Source organism: Megalobrama amblycephala, linkage group LG16, assembly GCF_018812025.1.
Source record: "Megalobrama amblycephala isolate DHTTF-2021 linkage group LG16, ASM1881202v1, whole genome shotgun sequence".
Taxonomy (NCBI): domain Eukaryota; kingdom Metazoa; phylum Chordata; class Actinopteri; order Cypriniformes; family Xenocyprididae; genus Megalobrama; species Megalobrama amblycephala.
The window spans coordinates 42,381,198-42,400,211 of NC_063059.1; the positions used below are offsets into that span (position 1 = coordinate 42,381,198).

General features: G+C 39.9%; 1 protein-coding gene across 1 annotated transcript in view; it reads left to right on the forward strand.

Moving 5' to 3' along the window:
- The first annotated feature begins 3,130 nt into the window (after window positions 1–3,130).
- Window positions 3,131–19,014, forward strand: part of LOC125248205 (limbic system associated membrane protein) — a 146,871-nt gene continuing 130,987 nt past the window's right edge. Inside the window, exon 1 of the mRNA XM_048159922.1 lies at window positions 3,131–3,319. Coding sequence (XP_048015879.1) covers window positions 3,256–3,319 — 64 coding nt within the window. The 5' untranslated portion in view covers window positions 3,131–3,255. The remainder of the gene's footprint in view (window positions 3,320–19,014) is intronic.

Genomic DNA, 19,014 nt, shown 5'->3' on the forward strand with positions numbered 1-19,014 from the left:
CACGTCACGGGCCACTCTTGTGGTGCAAGTCAACTTGCACAGCACCCCCTGTTATCAAGTCAAGTCATCTTCATTTATATAGCGCTTTTCACAATACATATTGTTTCAAAGCAGCTTCACAGTGACAATAGGAAAATTCTTATCGAGCTAAAGTTGGCTTTTGATTAAATCACTTCCGTTGTAAAAATGGTTAATTATTAAAGGGGCCGCTTAAATGACACCTTTCCTACTGAAAACTGAATACCTTTAATGCATTCTTCATTTATGTGTTTAGTCTATAGGTTTGTGTGTTTGAGTGTTTATGTGCACAGAAGCTTGGTCTTTTTTAAAAAAGTGATATTTGCCAAATTACTTTACTCGTCCGCATAATACAGAAAAAATAGCTGTGTCCACGGATCTATGTGAACTAGAATAATTTTGATAAGGTTTTATCTATACACAGGGAAAGGAAACGGAAATGGGCCTTGACAGGGGATAGATTAGTTGAAACGTCAGGGCTGCGTTATCATCATGTGTAGATGCAGGTCCTTCATCTTATCTGGATACAGCCTAGATCTGGCAGATTGTGGTAAACCTCGTGATAAACAGAGAGAGACCAATATTAGTGTAGATGCCATTCTTCTTATGATGTAACCAGTACATCAGGTGTTACGGGAAGTGGTCCCGGTTCTGGCTGATCTAATCTATGCAGCCTAACAATTTACATGATTTGAATTATAGAAGCAGTAGATAGTAGAAGATAATGTAGTAGTAGTAGATAGTAGTAGATAATGATAATGGTTTATGTGTATGCAAGTTTAAACAGACGTGTTTTTAGTCTAGATTTAAACTGACAGAGTGTGTCTGCTTCCCGAACAATGCTAGGAAGATTGTTCCAGAGTTTGGGAGCCAAATAGGAGGAGGATCTACCGCCTGCGGTTGATTTTGATATTCTAGGTATTATCAGCTGGCCTGAATTCTGAGATCGCAATAAACGTGAAGGACTATAATGATTTAAGAGCTCGCTCAGGTACTGGGGGGCTAAACCATTTAGTGCTTTGTAAGTAATTAGCAAGATTTTAAAATCTATACGATGTTTAACAGGAAGCCAATGCAGTGATGACAGAACTGGGCTAATATGGTCATACTTCCTAGTTCTAGTAAGAACTCTAGCTGCTGCATTTTGTACGAGCTGTAGTTTATTTATCAAGCGGGAGGAACAACCACCCAGTAGAGCGTTACAGTAATCTAGCCTTGAGGTCATGAACGCATGAACTGTTCTGCATTTTTCATTGAGAGCATATGCCGTAGTTTAGATATATTTTTAAGATGGAAGAATGCGGTTTTACAGATGCTAGTAACATGGCCTTCAAATGAAAGATTGGTATCAAAGAGCACACCCAGGTTCCTAGCTGACGACAAAGACTTAACAGAGCAGCCATCAAGTGTTAGACAGTATTCTAGGTTATTACGTGAAGTAGTTTTCGGTCCAAAAATTAGAATCTGTTTTTTCTGAATTTAGTAGTAGGAAATTACTGGTCATCCAGTTTTTTTATATCAGCTATACATTCTATTAAGTTTGTGAATTGGTAAGTTTCGTCAGGGCGTGAAGAAATATAGAGCTGAGCATCATCAGCGTAACAATGAAAACTAACGCCATGCTTCCTAATGATATCTCCCAAGGGTAGCATGTACAGAGTAAAAAGCAACGGTCCTAGTACTGAGCCTTGCGGTACTCTATATTTAACTTGTGATCGATATGACAACAAGATGGCACTGCGGATGGCCGCCTCGGTTTGTAGTGTCTTGGTACTTTTGTTATTTTTGTTTGTTTGTCCTGTTTTGAGTAACTTTTTTCCGATCAGCTTTACTAAGGACGAACTCCTAGATATCAGAAACAACACACCAAATAACTTTTTGCCGACTTTTGAACATTCAGACTTTTTACTGGACATTCTAGTTGGAGGAGCTGCGATTGCATACAAGCGCTCCAAACAACGCAAATGAGGGAAACGCGCCGGCGCGCTCGTGAAATTCCGACAGCGCGGGTTTAGGACTTTCTGAGAGACACTCAGAAGTCAAGAATGCCTTAGTTCAATTAGGGCATTTAAGCAGCTTTTATAAATGTTCACTAGAAAAACACATTGCTGGTGTGCACCTTGAGACAAAACAATGTCATCAACATAATTTAAGATGTGTCAGTACAAGTTGCTTTTAGTTAAAACAGCTCAAACATGCATTTTAGTTAAAGACCAGCTTAAGCCTTGTCTGTGAAACCGGGGGATTGAGTTTAGATTTAGATATGTCTGACAAAACATCGCTCTATCGTTGTGCATTTTGGGTGCATTTATATATATATATATATATATATATATATATATATATATATATATTATTTGAGAGTATTTCCTACTAGAAGTCATTTTGTGCCTTTCACTCTAAAAAATGCTGGGTTAAATTACAGCCCAAGCTGGGTTGAAAATGAACTAACCCAGTAGTTGGGCTAAATGTTTGCCTAACGTGTTGGGTAGTTTTATTTAACTCAACTATTGTTTTAAAATGACTATATGGCTGGCTTATAATGAACCCAAAATATCTTGGAAATTAAAAATCAGACACATAATTACTAGAGGCAACAATAATAATCAAAAGGTGAACATTTATTAATAAGCAATTTAATAAATGCTTATTGTTTTATTATTATTCATTAAATGTTCATTGAAATTAACTATTTTTGGTTCATTTTAAGCAAGCAATACAGTAATTTTTAAACACTATTTGAGGTAAATAAAACTACACAGCAGGTTAGGCAAACATTTAACCCAACCACTGGGTTTGTCCAATTCGAACCCAACTTGGGTTGTTTTTAACCCAGTGTGTTTTAGAGAACTCTCTCGATTGATCAAATCAGCTTGACACATATATGGCGTTCTTCCAGCCATAAGAAAGCGGTTTCCTTTAAATGTTTTAAGATGAGCTGGCTCGTGAGAGAGATGTGTTCGTGAGAATGAAAGAGGACAGGCGGACCTGTACGTGTCTTTCATCATTAATGAGTCTCATTCGCTTTTTTCGTTAGATGGCAGCAAAGCACCAGAGAAACATCAGAGGAGCTCTGCAGCATCCGCATCCGAGCACGAGCGCTAGCCGCTGTCATTACCGAACAGAACCGAGCCGAAGCAGAATACACACGCACGCGCGCGCGCATACACATACACATACACACACACACATATACACGGGGACGGGGCAGATCTGTATTCATCGGAACCAGGCGAAATGAGCTGCTTTTGGATACACTCGATCTTCATCCCGGGATTCTTCGTACTCTTCGGATTTGAAGGTAAGACATCTGATGTGATGCTTTTGTCATGATCTTTTATTTCTGCAGCACAGAGCGTTCTCGTGAGGCGTGTGTTCATGGCGGTATAAACAGAGGATGTGAGAACTTCAGTCCAGTGATGTTTCAGGACAGATAACTCTGCTATTCTCCACTTTCTTCTGTCTCTGGATTGCCCAGAGTTTGTTCATCTTGAGACACGAATTAGCTGATTATTTTGTGGACAGATATGAACCGAGATCGATCTGAATCAGAAACAGCACATCTATCGTGTCGAGATGATGACTGTTGTTGGAGATCCAGTGAGAAATGCGCTTTATCTTCAGCAGCAGCTGATGCAGAACTGCCTGCGTGTGTCCTTGCAGGACCTTTGAACCGCAATAGACTGAAGCTTTCAAACAGGTCCTGTGTCAGTGTGTCATTCCGAGAATGGAACGCTCTCATAATGTCTCTTGATTTAAAAACCCAACAAACAAAGAAAAACCTCAGGTGTAGTGCTGTGTATTAAGGTGCCTGAGCAATAACTCTGGGTTTCGTTCTTTCTAATGTTATTGATGATGTTGCTTATGTCCATTAGTGCTATTGATTTGCTCTCAGGATAAAGAGGGCGCTCATTAGGATGCACAGTAACTCTGGAACCCAAAGACACTCAATTATCTCTCATTTAAATCAGCCCAGCAATGCCTTTACGAGATTTTCCTTTGTCTTCCATGAAGTTGCCAGTACGCAAGCTGAAAAAGCAATGCTCTTTTGATTAGAAAGAATCAGTGTGTGATGTTTGCATCTGCTCCTGTTCTTCATGTGCTGCTGCTGCCATTAAATGTGGGGCTAAAGTGTGTTTGCTCCTCAATTCATGCTGTAGCTGTAGAAATGTAGGAGCAGTGACAGATGAAACCAAAGCTTTGACTGTCTCTGTCTCTGCGGGTGTTGAATGAGCCGCCCATAGGGGTCTCTGCTGGACCGGGTCAATGTGGGAGTTCATCATCCGCTCATTACACATCAGTTTCACCAGGGTATGAGCCTACATGCATTTCATCCTTTAGCAAGGTTACGTGGGATAATATTTTTTGCCACTAGGATATGTGATCTCATTGTTTGGTTTATGATTATTAATCTTTAGCAGATGCATGATACATGTTAAATACATTTATTTAGTGAGCGTGTCTCCGGCCCGAGGCTGAGCCCGTAATGCATGTACTGTGTGTGTGTGTGTGTGTGTGTGTGTGTGTGTACGCACACAGTTATAAGAGCGACCCCCTGTGAAACATGTTCTGTTTCTTCTCATTCAGTATGTCACAGGATCCAACTCATCGGCATTCCCTCTGAGAAGAATAAGCAAAAAGTTTCATATTGTAATATTGAACTGACTGATCTCCACGATTCTCCATTTTAGAACTCTTATCAAAAATCATAGCAAATCATTACAGTATTTACTCGAACATTCACTCACAGACTGATTTGCATGCAGTTTCGAGCTTTCGAGCTGTAGTCATTATCCATTCCGGTCAGGCAGCGTTTGCTTTTGATGGGTGCCGAAGAGAACAGGGAAGGAAATGAATTCTGTTCTGGGAGCGACTGATTCCATTTGGCCGTCCGTTTATTGACTTTCTGCACAGAGGTTGGAAACCACCCCCTCAAACCTGAGCATTAGTTAGTTGTGTACAGGAGGAAGAGCTGTTGTGGTCAATCCCCAGGAATGCCGTACTGTATTCATTAATGTTTACTGAACTGCATCTATTGAGTTCATCTGAGGATGAGAAATTGAGCAGCTGGTAGAAGTCAAACATATCGAGCAGCGTTTGGACTGATGGAGTGTTGCTGTTGCTGTTTCAAGTGGTTCTGAATCAAGAAGTAGCCTAACCTAACCTCTTCTTCTAATAAAACGCTGTGATTGACTCTTTTTACCAGTAGTTAATTGTGATTATTTGTGCAGAATCAGAGGCGTTCACACACTCTGGATATATGATGATGATGAACCTCACAGATTATGAGCTGACACATTTATCAGCTCTCTAATTAAAACAGATGAAATATGAGATTCCATTAAAGATTTAGAATACATAAATATGTTCATATATTTAGAGTTTATCTTAGTTGCCAGAAGGAGAGATCACTTGATCCTCCTTTAATAACACAAAAGTGAATTAGTGGTATTTCACTTCCAAACTGTGAATAAATACCGTAGTTTTCATGCAGTTTGTAGTGACTATGGAAGTGTGTATGCTGTTTTTGTACACTTTCAAAAACACTTTTTTAGTGTTCATTAAAATTTATTAGTAAGTGTGTGTGGGAAGTGTGTGTCTGTTGTTTTCTCCCTCTCATTTCTAGCCCAGAGAGAGGAAAACTCAACTGCAGAACTATCACAAATGGACATATCACGATATATGCATATCGATACGATAACTGGATGATTTTTATACCCGTGCTTTATGTTATTAAATGCAATAAGCCTCTCGGACAGTGTGTGTGATCCCGATTACACACACACATTTACGTCAAATTGCCCATCTTTGTGAGATTTCACGCAAACACAGTCAGTTATGTCTTAGCAATATACTGGTGTGTAACAGTATATTGGATCTGTGCAGCTCTTAAAGCTTCAGTAATGTTAATCAAACAACAAAAGACTAAGAGAAAATCACTCACTGCTCTTCATGGGACTTTTGTAGACTAAGCAGTGTTTAATTTTTTTACATGTGGTTATTCAAATTCTGTGATTAAATAAACCTATTGTAGGACTGGTTTACATTGGTGTTAAAATGACCCTTAGTTTTAATGTAATGCTGCAGTAAAACACTGCTGTTCACTTTAGGAAGTTATTGTATATCTTCAATATCACGCAGCCCTAGTGAGGACACTCGTCCTGTTAGACACAAATACTGTGTCTTTCAGTTGCTTCCTTAATTTTTTAATAATTTAATATGTGATATAAAAGCATATAACTGGTAAGTTTCTGATTTCATAGTTTATTTAGCTGTGTTTGGTGTGGGAGGGAGTGTCCATATAGTGAACATGGTGTTTGTTTTGCTCTTTTCCCTCATATTGAAGATTCTGAAAGGTCATTATGATGCCAGAAAACATGTTTAACATTCCTGATCTTGTTTGAACAAGAGTTTGACGGGAAAAAATGTGGTGTCTGGCTCGAAAGAAGTGCCAACAACTACTAACAACAAGAGAAACAGAAACACATCAGAGCAATGTCTGGGCAGAAACTCATAAAGACGAGCCTCGGTCACATCCATCCATCTTCGCTGATCATCAGTTAAGACCAATAAATCTTCTTGTGAATATTGTCAATGTCAACTAGAGTATTCAGACACATCTATGAGTGTGAATGATTTCACAGCTGGGAAAGTCACTCTGTAGTTCAGTCTAACTTTCCTGAACCTCCCACCTCTGTCTTGTTGAGCATCTCGAGGGATCGCTGACCCGGGACAGCAGACATGAAGGTCACCGTGTGTGTGGCTGTCAAGAACAGAAACCTCCTGACATTCAGATATCACACAGCTTCAGAGGAAGGGTGGCAGGCGCAGTTGTCATGGCAACCTGTTCAAACACAAGGGAGCGAGGCAGTGCACTTGAGGGCCAGATTATGCAAACATTTCAAACATTTTGGGGTTCATATTCTGAGACTCGTTGTGCCATATGTGGTGTAGACAGCATCGCTTATTATAATGAGTTTTATTTGCTTTTGATGCTTCGCATCGTGTGTGTAGTATTAACACGAGAGGGTCATTCCGTGTCAAATCAGCCAGAGGTCCCCTGCTCAAACTTTTTATTTTGTTCATATTTTTTCTGTGTAAAGACAAACATAAATAGTGATGAAAGCCAAAATATTAAATGTCACAGATGTATATTTACCGAGTAATCCACTGTTTTGTAGAGGAGGTCAAAGTGACAATGAGTAAATTTGGTCAATTGTTCACATTTTTAGTGGTCAAAAACCAAATGTGGGCCACTCTTCATACAACTGATACTTATTTATTTTAAACAGGAATATCTGAAGAACAAATAATGCTAAAAACTAGAAATGTATCTTGTGTTTTTCTATTATCTCAATTGCATAAAACATTCCTGTCTGAGTGCCATAAATATTCCTTTTCTAAAGTTGTCATGCATGTGACTCTAAAAGTATTCAAGATATCTTAATATCCTTCTAGATCCTCATTCTTAATATACTTTTCTTTTGAAATCTTCATTTTTAAGGCTCTGTATAGTTCAGTCCCATATATATGAGGATCTCAAAGCAGCTCCATGTTCAAGTAGTTAAATTTTACCCATTTTCAGTGATCGAGAGAATATCTGAAGACTAAATAATGTTTCAACTATATCTTGTTTCCTTCTATCAAAAGAATTGCAACTCTCTGAGTACCAAAAATCCACTGAAAATTTACTCTGTAAATATACATCTGTGACATTTAATATTTTGGCTTTAGTCATTATTTATGTTTGTCTTTATACAGAAAAATCAAAAATTTGAGCCAATTTGATTGATTTGACACGGAATGACCCTATAGCGTTATTTAAACACTGCAGCCATCATGTATTGCGACAGTCTTATCATGAAATAAGATGGTGGTGGTGTTGTCCAGCCCTCATCAGATGCCGCTGGAGTAGCAGGTTGATGTTCTTTACACTGAGGGTGGATGTGACACTGTGTGAGTAAAGGGCAACCAACATGTCATGTTTTCTGTCGTCTGACCGTCATCTTTGCAGTAGAAGCAGATATATGTGCTTAAATGAAGGAGGTCAGTAATAGCTGGAGCCGTATATATCCGTCAGATTCTGATCTCAATGGCAGCCGCTCGACTGGTGCACAACCCTGAAAGTACATCATCTGATTACCTGAGCTGTGAGCGTCACGTGAGCAGCATGTACCATTGTTAGCGTGACGCACCTGTAAAGGGCTGACAGTGACTGTATCGCCGATGAGAGACGGGATGTGTTAGTTGCTAAGGGTCCATCTGCTGTGACAGGAGAGATCCATATGCTTGAGCTTCACAGATGGTCTTCACACCTGAGCATGAATATTCTGCTGTGAGCATGAGAGTCTGATGCTGAATGGAGCTGCTGACTGTCAGACTCCACCAACAGCAGCACTGCAGTTTACTGGAAACACCACTGAAAAACTCCAGTGAAGCTCAACATCAGCTTTTAGAAGCAGCGTATGGAAATGATGAACTGATCTGTGTGTGTGAGTGTGTGTGTCAGGTCCAAAATGTCCTCATTATCAGTGAAACCTGTTGAACACAGACTAGTGAGCCAGAGCTCATTGTTAACAGGCTTATATTCATTTTGCACAGGTTTCTGTGAGTGTTATGTTTAGGGGTCAGAAGTCAGGTTAGGACATAGAAAGAAAGAAAAACAGTGGAAGTCTATGGGCCAGATTTACTAAACGGTAAATTGGCGTGAGACTGCAATCCCATAAAAGTGCTGATGGGAGTGGAAGGCTCTGCGGCTGATCTACTGACACTGCATGCGCAAATGAAAGAACGCAGACGCAGCAGCTCATTTCCATTATGACCAACGCAATCCACCAAGAGCAGCTCAAATTAGCGTAGGGTCGCAGACAAGCAGATTGTTCACTGCGTGTGTTTAGTAAATCTCAACTGTAGTTTTTAACACCGAAAGAGGGTTTGCGCTGGCACAAGCTGTTAGTAAATCTAGCCTTATATGTCTCCGCTAATATAGTCAAACAAACATAAGTGTGTGATTATTCACGAAACACGCAGTAACGTCGCTGCACGCGTGTTTCTCTGTCTCCACAGACAGAAGCCCAGAATAAAACCGCTGTCCTGTTTCTCTGTCACTCTCATATAGATGTAGGACACTAAAGTCTGAAGGAAAATCAATAAATAGATTCACTTATTAGTTCTTTTGGCAAAGAGAAAATGGCTTTGGCAAAACTGTTGGAAAATAGGTGTAAATATTCATGAAGCAAACCTTCCAGGATGAATATTCATGACTAGGCTGTTTGTCTGAATTTGATTATTGATTTAAATGAGATGTCTCAATGTGTGTATGAAAGAAATTATTACATTGCTAGACATCACAGTAAACAAAAATAAATGTTTTTACTGTTATTATGTATTTGTTTCCTCTTTATGTAAAGCACTTTGAATTACCATTGTGTATGAAACGTGCTATACAAATAAAACTGCCTTGCCTACAGTACATCACTCTTCAAAAGTTTGGGACAAGAATGTCTTTGTTTTTGAAAGAAAGGTCAAAAACGGTAATGTTATGAAGATTTCCTGTGATGGCGAAGCTCCATTACTCCAATCTTCAGTGTCACACGATGGCTGGAGATGGCTGTTCCTGTGTGGACATGAAGTATGAGGATATTTGTGTGGTGTTTTTGATATTGAGTAAATATAACATTTTTCTTAAATATATACATGTATGTATGTGTGTGTATCTATATATACATAATTATTATACACAGAACAAACACATATATTACATAAACACAGACTTTTATTTTGCAAACCATTAATCGCGATTAATCGTTGTTCAGCCCTAATATTGAGTCATTTGACACTGATATGAGGCGAATTTTGTGGTTTTCACCCTTAGATCATCCAGCGCTAACACCGCGTCCTCCGTATCTACTCGCCTGAGTCTCGCCAGGGTTTGTGTACCAATTTAAATCTAATTTGCGTGATCTGATGTGAGCATTAGTGAATAATTGATGCGATGTCGGGCTACTGAAGCACATCAGCAGACCCAAACACTTGTGTGGTCACAGCAGGAGGACTGCGGACTCTGAATGTGATTTAATTTGGACCGGAGAGATTGTAATGAGTATGTAGCCCACTCAGTATGATTACGCTGAATTGTTTTTATTTAAAAGAAAATATGTAGATGTTTACAAGAGTCATTTTGAATGCCATGTAATTAGTATTTTCAAGGTACTTTTATATTCAGCAGTTCTAAAACTACTAACCGGTTAGGATGTTCATGTAGAGTTTGATTGACGAGCCAGTGAGGAGGGAGTTTGTGTTGGTTCGTTAACCAGAGCTGAGAGACTGTCAGAAGAGATTCATCTGGAGTTTAGCACTTATTGTGTGTACATTTCTCATACAACAACTGGGATGCTGGTTAAGTGCAGTAAATTCTGATTGAAATTTGCTATAAATAAGTGTATCCTGTTTGAATATGACATAATGATTGCTCATAATAATAGAGGAAGGGATGCCGGTTGGATCAAAACTCTGATTAGTGTTCTGATGGTTGTTATTGATAATCGTTCACTTTTGTTGAGTCTAAGGTGAAGCGTCTTGTAATGCTTTTCTTTAAAGGGACTACTCCACCATTTCTTCATCATTTACTCACCCTCATGAGTCTTTCTTCTGTGGAACACAAGTGAAGATTTTTAGAAAAATAATACATTTCTGTTTTCATATAAGGCAAGTGAAGCCCAAAAGTTGGTGCTTCAAAAGCCACACCCCATTCACCTCCATTGAAAATGCCTCATTTTTTATTTTTTTAAGAAAAGGAGTGATGAGTAAAAATACTTTTTTTTTTTTTTGAGGTGATTAACCTGATACCTCGAATGCTGTCGTTTGATCTTAACTTGTACTGAACCAGGAATATTCCCTGAAGTTACAGTTAGTTGATCTAATGGTTGTGAAATTGCTGTGTTTTTCTTCATGCACTGCCGTTAATGTGCTGGACGCTTTTATAAGGGGCTTTTGGTAAGAAAGTGTCTGCTATGTTCAATGCCAGAGTTGTGCTTGAGACGAGCGTCGTCCCTCACAGATGAAATAATGCTGGAGAGGAACAGGATCGACTCATAAATAGAGGTGATAAGCAGCGAGCTCATTTATATGCTAATTCTCTAAAGCAACATGTCATGCGTTAGCTGCTCTCCACTCCAGTGGACATGAGAATCAGCATCATTGTGCTGTCAGAGCTCATTCAGAGGAACCGAGGATTGTGTGGAGATCAGATGAAGAGATGAGTGGAGATCAACATCAGGGGTTAAAGATTTGGGCTTGTATTTGAAAGGAGCAGCGAAGGACTGCTTTAAGTTTTTGACACGTGTCACGACTGGCCCAAAAGTCTAGGGGTCTAGAAGTATGATTGTCACTTCGGGTGTAAGAGGCCCCGGGTTCAAATCCCGGACGAGCCCCCACTTTTGTCACGACCGGCTCAAAGTCGTGAGAAATGAAAGGAGGACATAGTGACGTCAGTGCAGTTGCATGAATTAAACATATTTAATGGTTAACATAAATAAAATAAATCTTTAAAACAACATGGTCATCTGTAGAGTCCGTAAGATGCATCGAAACCCAAAAAGCAAGTAACAAAAATCAACTTTAAACTACAACTAAAGAAGACAACCGCTGGAAACTCTCCATCCATGCTAACAAAGCACAAGCTGAGGTGAAATGCAAAGTGTGTGTGTGTGTGTATGTTTTTGTATATATGGTTTATGAGGACACAAGTGAGTATAATGACACTTCCTGTGTCCTTGTAAACCAAATGGCTTAAAAAACATACTAAACTGTATTTTTTTGAAATTCAAAAAATGTAGACAGTTTCCTGTGATGGGTAGAGAATACAGTTTGTACAGTATAAAAACCATTACGCCTATGGAGAGTCCCCGTAAACCATATGTACAAGTATATATGTGTGTGTGTGTGTGTGTGTGTGTGTGTGTGTGTGTGTGATTTGCACTGGGCTTAAGCGGTTTTCTTTTTTCTCTTCTGACAAAATAATGGACAGCATTTGGGATTGCCTGTCAATGTTTTTAAAATGAGGTAAATGACAGAATAAGTTCTGTTAACACAACCTCCGGTGGTATAATCAATCATTTAGTAGAGGTCTGACGTGAAAGAGGGACAGGAAGCCTGAGAGAATCATTTCTTATGTTCAGGCATTAATGCTTGCAGCGCGAGCTCCGCACCGAGTTCTGTATTGTCACGGCTTATTGCGCTTAATAACTCTTTAACATCACGCATGTCCCGCTTTTTATTTTCTCATTCACGCATGAGTCTCTCACGTGTGTGACGGGTCTCCTTGCTCTTCCTGTGGCTACGAGGCTCATCAAGAGAAAAAACTTTTGTTCTTCCCTCTATAAAGAATAAACCTGGCATTGTACACTTTGAATATTGCTGTGATGAATTGCTTATGCTCCTCTATTGTGAGTTGGTCTGCTGAATGCATGAATGTGAATGTAAACCTGCCCAACAGGTGTGGAGGTCCACCTCTTAGTTCCTTCGGGTCTATCGAGTCATGCGTTCGGGGCTTGCGGCGGGCGTTCGGAGGCGTCTGTAGGGCAGTGCTCTCAACTCAGCTAAAATATAAAACGGTTTTGCCGCAGGGCCGCTGATAAAGAGAGTCGCGCAGCTCTTGAGAGCGAGTTATCAAACCAGAACGGTTGCTGTGAGACGAGATGCTCCAGTGAGATGAAGAAGGGAAGGAAGCTCAACTTCAATGTATGGTAATGTATCTCGAGTTGTTAGAGAAACCACCAGATTCTGTGTGGAGAGAATGGCCGCTGTGGATCATCCTTCCATACAGGTTGATGAAAGCTTGTGTATAATTCTACTGCATCTCTTCTTCTGTTTTTTGTTCTTTCTGTCTGTCTCTGTTGGTTGTCTCAGTGAACAGATGCTGGTTTAACTCACGTAGCTATAGAGCTGCGGTCTCTACAGAGGGATATATCTCACCAAACATGTATATTTAATTTCTGCTGAGACGGATCGGATCAACAGAAGCCACGCACCGCAGTGGGTTTCAAACCGCAGTTTAAGACTCAAGGGAATTTTTGTCAGACTCATTTTACTCGACTAGATTTTCTTAGACTGCAAGCAATTGTGATATTATGTAAATATTATCAACTGAAATCAATGCACATATTTAAAATTAATGTTCTTAATCAAATAACAAATATTTTGAACCAAAATGGCAATTTGAACCTAATATAATAAAATAAGAACTTTGTCAGATCATTTTCTCATGATTCAGCTCTGGAAGTCTCTGCACATGTGAAGTGGTATTCTGTGTGTTTTTGAGGGAATTTAACATGGTAATTTATCACTGTAGTACAGTAAGACTGAACATGCCAGCTGATAATCAGACGTCATCCTCACATGATGTTGTTACAGGATCTACTTTAGATACAAATCAGTGAAATGGAGGTTAAATCACATTAGAAGAAACGAGTATCTCAGTCTAAAAGCCATTATAGAGAAAAGGAGCATCAGCAGTAAAAACAGAATAAGAGTGAAAGAACCCGAAATTACACGATGTCAAACCGGACCAAATAATCTTTATATGGTGTGTCGTGTGCCTGTTATTGCTTTTGTTTTTTATTTTTTTATACCATGAAACATTTGATGTTCATTGATGTCAATTCTGTCTGAAGTAAAACGCAATTCTGAAGGAAATTCTGATCTCAGATGTTTCTGCAGAAATAAGCCTGAATCTGTAGAGAGAGAGAGATAGATAGAGATTCATCTTTACTGTACTTTTGTGTGGTTTCTGAAATATTTCTTCAGTTATTTCAGGTGGTTTTAATGTGACAGACGGATCATCTAAAGCACTGCTTGTTGTTTACAGCCATTAACACACTCTGACAGCGCCATTAAAAACAACAGATGTGTGTTAAAGTCTACAGATGTATTTAGTGTCTAAGTAAAAACGAAACAATTGTGCATTTAGTCATTTCACTTTCAGTATTAACAGTAATATTTACACTGATAATGAATGAACATATTTCAGGCTTTTTTGAATCACTGATCTGTGTTTATTAGCCTCTCATGTCAATAATATAATGAAGTCGATATTCACTGAAACTGTTCCCGCGATATACATCTCACTGAGATCAAGCGTTTGGTGTCATTGACGTCACACAACATGTCTGCCAGTGAACATATGCCAGTGAGATGTAAAGAGTTTGAGCACTTAAACAAACTCCTTCTCTTCCTCATGGACACGCTTGGATTTGTTTGGAAAGCAGCGGTTACAATCAGCTGAAACCTTTGCTCGTTTGTGGCCGTTGTGATTTTGTGCAGTTAAAAATCATCCTGTTTGATTACAGATGAAATCTTACTGAGCTTTTCACTCCCTTAATCTAGATTTTGCCCAGAAGATGAAGCACATCATCCCGTTTCTATTGGAGATGACCTGATTCTACACCTGAAATAGACTCACGCTTTCCTCCTGAGCGTTGAGTAAAATAAAACATCTTACCCTTGAATTCTCAGACCACCCGTATATACCTCTCTCTCTCTCTCTCTCTCTCTCTCTCTCTCTCTCTCTGGTAGTTAATGACTGTCGGTTCGAGCCGCAAAAACTGTTTTGCATAAGGTCAGGAATCACGATGACAAATACCAAATACGTTAAGTCATTAATTGTCTTGTTCTTCATGGATAAAAATGCACATCTGATGTAGGTCAACAAGGCATAAAAAAACACTGAATTAATGTTAACAGATTTCATTTTTTCACAATGACTGACATTTGACACAGACCTCAGCTCACGACTACAGGATTCTGTTGTTTAAGGCTCTTCACGCTTGACAGGTTTGGTTGGATTAAAGCAAACTATGGTGCGATTGCTCTAGTGCGGTTCATTTGAATAAGTGTGAACGCTGCCATTCAAGCCTTGTTGCGCACCAAACCTTCCCTTCCAACTCTGGTGCGGTATGAAATATGAACACAACACGGACCAAAGACATCTAAACGAAGAAAAAGTATGCTCAAGCCTAGCTGGTTTTTCTCATCGTAGTCAAGGTGTTGCCCATCACAGTTCAGCACAGGTGACGGAAACGCCGTCTCCTCGCAGCAGATCTTCGTTTCTGTGTGTAACGGAAGAATTCCTGCTGTTTTGACTCCTTTACTCATGTTATGAGCTCTTCAGCTGATGAAAATACCATCATCTGTGCGCACATACATTTAGCACACAGGATTGTATAGATGTTGAGAAAGTTCGGTTGCAAAATATGTCATAAAAGCCTTTTTTATCTTCAGGTTCTGTGTTAGAAATGACAGGGAGCACCTTTACATGCACACCAATACCAAAAATAAGTTTACTGAAATAACCTGATTTACCAGTTTACATGCAAATCAATATTCTGGCAATGCCAGTAAAAGACTCTATTAACAGCGTTTTTTAATAAAGCTCCCAGCCACCGCCAGCATTTTTGATCATTTTCACACAATTTTCACGGCCCCCAGAATATTTTGTTGTATGAATATCTGAATATCATTCAATATGTCAAAAGAAAGAACAGAGCCTCTGCTTTTTAAACAAAACAAAAAGACAGAAACGTTTTATTCTAGCTTCATGCATTCTTTTTATTAACACTTGAATGTGGGTAAGCTACATAAAAAAGCAACATTTTGAACAAAAAGCTGAGAAAATCACATTTTTTTTTTTTTTTTTTTTTACACAATGCTTTTATCGCTTGTTTCTGCTCCCTTTTGCCTGTGTTTTGATCTGGGGATTCTGTACTCTTTCAGAAGTTACGTAATAGCGCCCCCTAACGTTAAACAGCGAAAAGCCGTAAAATTCCATCAATGGGGTTATTCCCTGGTGGGGACGTCGAAATGTAAGCATCCATGTATTTCTCTCAGAGCATCTTTTTATTATGTAAGTTGTGATGTTAAAGCATAAAAAGCATAATGTCAGTGAGAAACTCGTTCTCTTCTTGCATTTGAAGTTCTGTACCGCTTGTGCTTTGGCTGCACGAGATGAGAACAGAGAACACATTTATATATGACATATCTGTGATATATTTCTCCTCTGCTACCATGAATCACTCGCTGTGTCTGGATGTGCTTAAATCTGCCGTATAAGGATGCGTTCAGGACATGTTTATATGCTGGGCGAATTTGGGGTAATGGGCAAAAATTTAGACAGTTGTCGATCGGTTTATTCTTAAGCTGTTTATGACCTTCAGTGGTTTAGTGCTTTTACATGACCATACGCGGGTTAAGAATGCACTCAATGTGAACTCTAAGTGAACCAGGACTAAATGTATCGTTTTGTGTGAACCGGCCCTATGTCACCTGACAGCCTTTCTGAACCTCCAGTCTAAACTGGGCCAGAGAGCTGAATGAATTCATCAGTTTATTGATTATCTGAACAGTGTGGAGCTCTCTTTTATTTCTCATGTCCTCTCTCTCGTGTGTCTGAGATACAGGAGGCTTTATGCTGAAGTGAGTGATTATTCATGAAACACACAGTAATGTCGCTGCACACGTGTTTCTCTGTCTCCACAGACAGAAGCCCAGAATAAAAGCGCTGTCCTGTTTCTCTGTCACTCTCGTATGGATGTAGGACACTAAACCTCTGGGCTTTTCCTCTAAACTCACCTGACAGACGCTCAGAGAGGGAACAGCGCATGAAACTGAAGCTGATATCGCAGTTACGCTTGTGGAGCAGCGCTCGAGTCCTCGACTCACCTGACTGACTCAGTTTTATGTCTTTTCTCTGCTGTAGAAGGATCAGCAAAACAACACAAAACGTCTGACAGCAAAGAGCTTCTGCCAAACAGAAGAAATTCAGATTGTGTTGATGTAATGAGAGTTAGATGTTGAACATCTGCTGAAGAATAAAATATTCCAGATCTTTCAATCGGCTCATTCGATCTAATCGTAACATACAGACGCTGATGGATGTGGACGACCGTCACATGTCAGATGAACGTGTTTTTGATGACTCTCATCAGTCATTATAACACAGAAGCAACATAAACTCCATTAGCTGGCACAAACTTCTGCACGTCAGAAACTGAAATGTGAGTCTAAGCGTTGTGGAGACAGACAGTTTTATGGCTGAGATCAATGTCTGAATTCACTTTTGCTGTCACTCAAGTTTGATTGACAGCTGTCACTCACGTGAAGTCATCTAAAGCATCTCAGCTGAAGGAAATAATACATTATTTATCGGCTTTAATATATCAATATGCCTTATCAGGCTGATAACGCTAACATAAAAAATGAACATATAACGGGCGATACTGATATGGTGATTTTCATCTCACGTTTACAGTTCTTCTGTTCACTGTATTCTCAGCGTGCAAAGCTCATTTCTGTCTGACAGCGGCGCCGTCGCTTCTGCTCGGTCTGGTTTTCTTATTTGGTGTTTTTGGACCTTTAACCTGTGAATTCAGCTGCGGTTTTTCAGAAGTGTCAGAGTTGTGCTTGAGACGAGCGTCGTCCCTCACAGATGAAATAATGCTGGAGAGGAACAGGATCGACTCATAAATAGAGGTGATAAGCAGCGAGCTCATTTATATGCTAATTCTCTAAAGCAACATGTCATGCGTTAGCTGCTCTCCACTCCAGCGGACATGAGAATCAGCATCACAGGAGCTCGTTCAGAGGAACCGAGAGCTGAGCGGAGATCCACACACAAGTGCTGGACACCAGGGGTTAAAGGGTTTTGCCCAATGGCCATTTAGAGACATTATAAATAGGAGGATAATGATTGGTTGGTGTTTTGTGTTCGGTGCATTTTGGGGGATCTGTGGAGTTTGAGACGGATCACATGGAGTTAAAGGGATCGTTCACCCAAACACAATCATTCTGCCCATCACGTCACACCTGCGAGACTTGACAGAACGATCATTTTTGGCCAAACTGACCCTTTGACCCTCATTACACTTCTGATGTCTTGAATGGACCTGACAGTCTGGTTGTGTTCCTGCTTGAGCGTGTTCAGTTTGTGTTTGTTCATGATGTTGGTTTGAAAGGAAACCTTTGTGACACACACACACACACACACACACACACACACACACACGCTCTGTGTCCATAGCAACAAGCTAACTGAAATCAATTATGTTTTTTTCAAAGATAATTCTTAATGATTTTAACTTCACATCTTATTTTCTCTGTTTGTCATTTCTCTCTCTCTCTCTCCGCTCCCTTTTTCCTTCAGATGATTCTTCTTCAGTATCTTCAAGATCTCTTTCTTTTAATTGCCGCTCTAAAAAGCTGTTTTTGAGATTTCACTGGATGGTTTTGAACTCAAAGGCCCTTGAAGAGACTCGTGATCCAGAAGTCAAGAGGGTTTTTTTGAAATAATGTCCGTTCTAAATGCAAATTACGATTCTGGAATAATCAGGGATGATGTTTGAAGGAAACGGATCCCTCCTCTGTAAACTGAGCAGATTCATTTTTGTGTTATTGACCTGGACGTTCACAGAAATGTGAATTCACCTGAATGTACACTTTCCCTGACGAACATCTGAAGTTTGACCTTCTGCAGAACGTGATCTGTGATCTGGACGAGAGTCTGATTTCAGTCTCAGGTTCTGCTTTAGCGTCAGCGAGGAGCGTCGGCTGGCTTTATCTTCTCCGCTTCTCTGCGCGAGAGTCGTTCCTGGTGTAGATTGAGGGGGAAAGTGTCCTTGCGGTGAAAAGAGACGAGCTCTGACTTTTAATCAAACTCGTGCGGCTGACAGCTCTAATGTGACCCAGATCGGCATCACGTAACGCGAGTCGTCGCTCTACAGTATGTTTAAGGGAGTGTTAGCGTGTCTGTCAGATAAGGTTGTACAGCACAGCTGTGTGTTAACGCTCTCTCTGCTGAGCTTCAGGCTCGTAATCCTGTGACGAGGATTCGTTTGCACAGCGTTAATTTCATGCTAGCTGGCTCAGAGCTCTCCTACACCTCAGAAACCTGTGTGTGTGTGTGTGTGTGTGTGTGTGTGTGTCAGAACTGAGCCAATGACGACG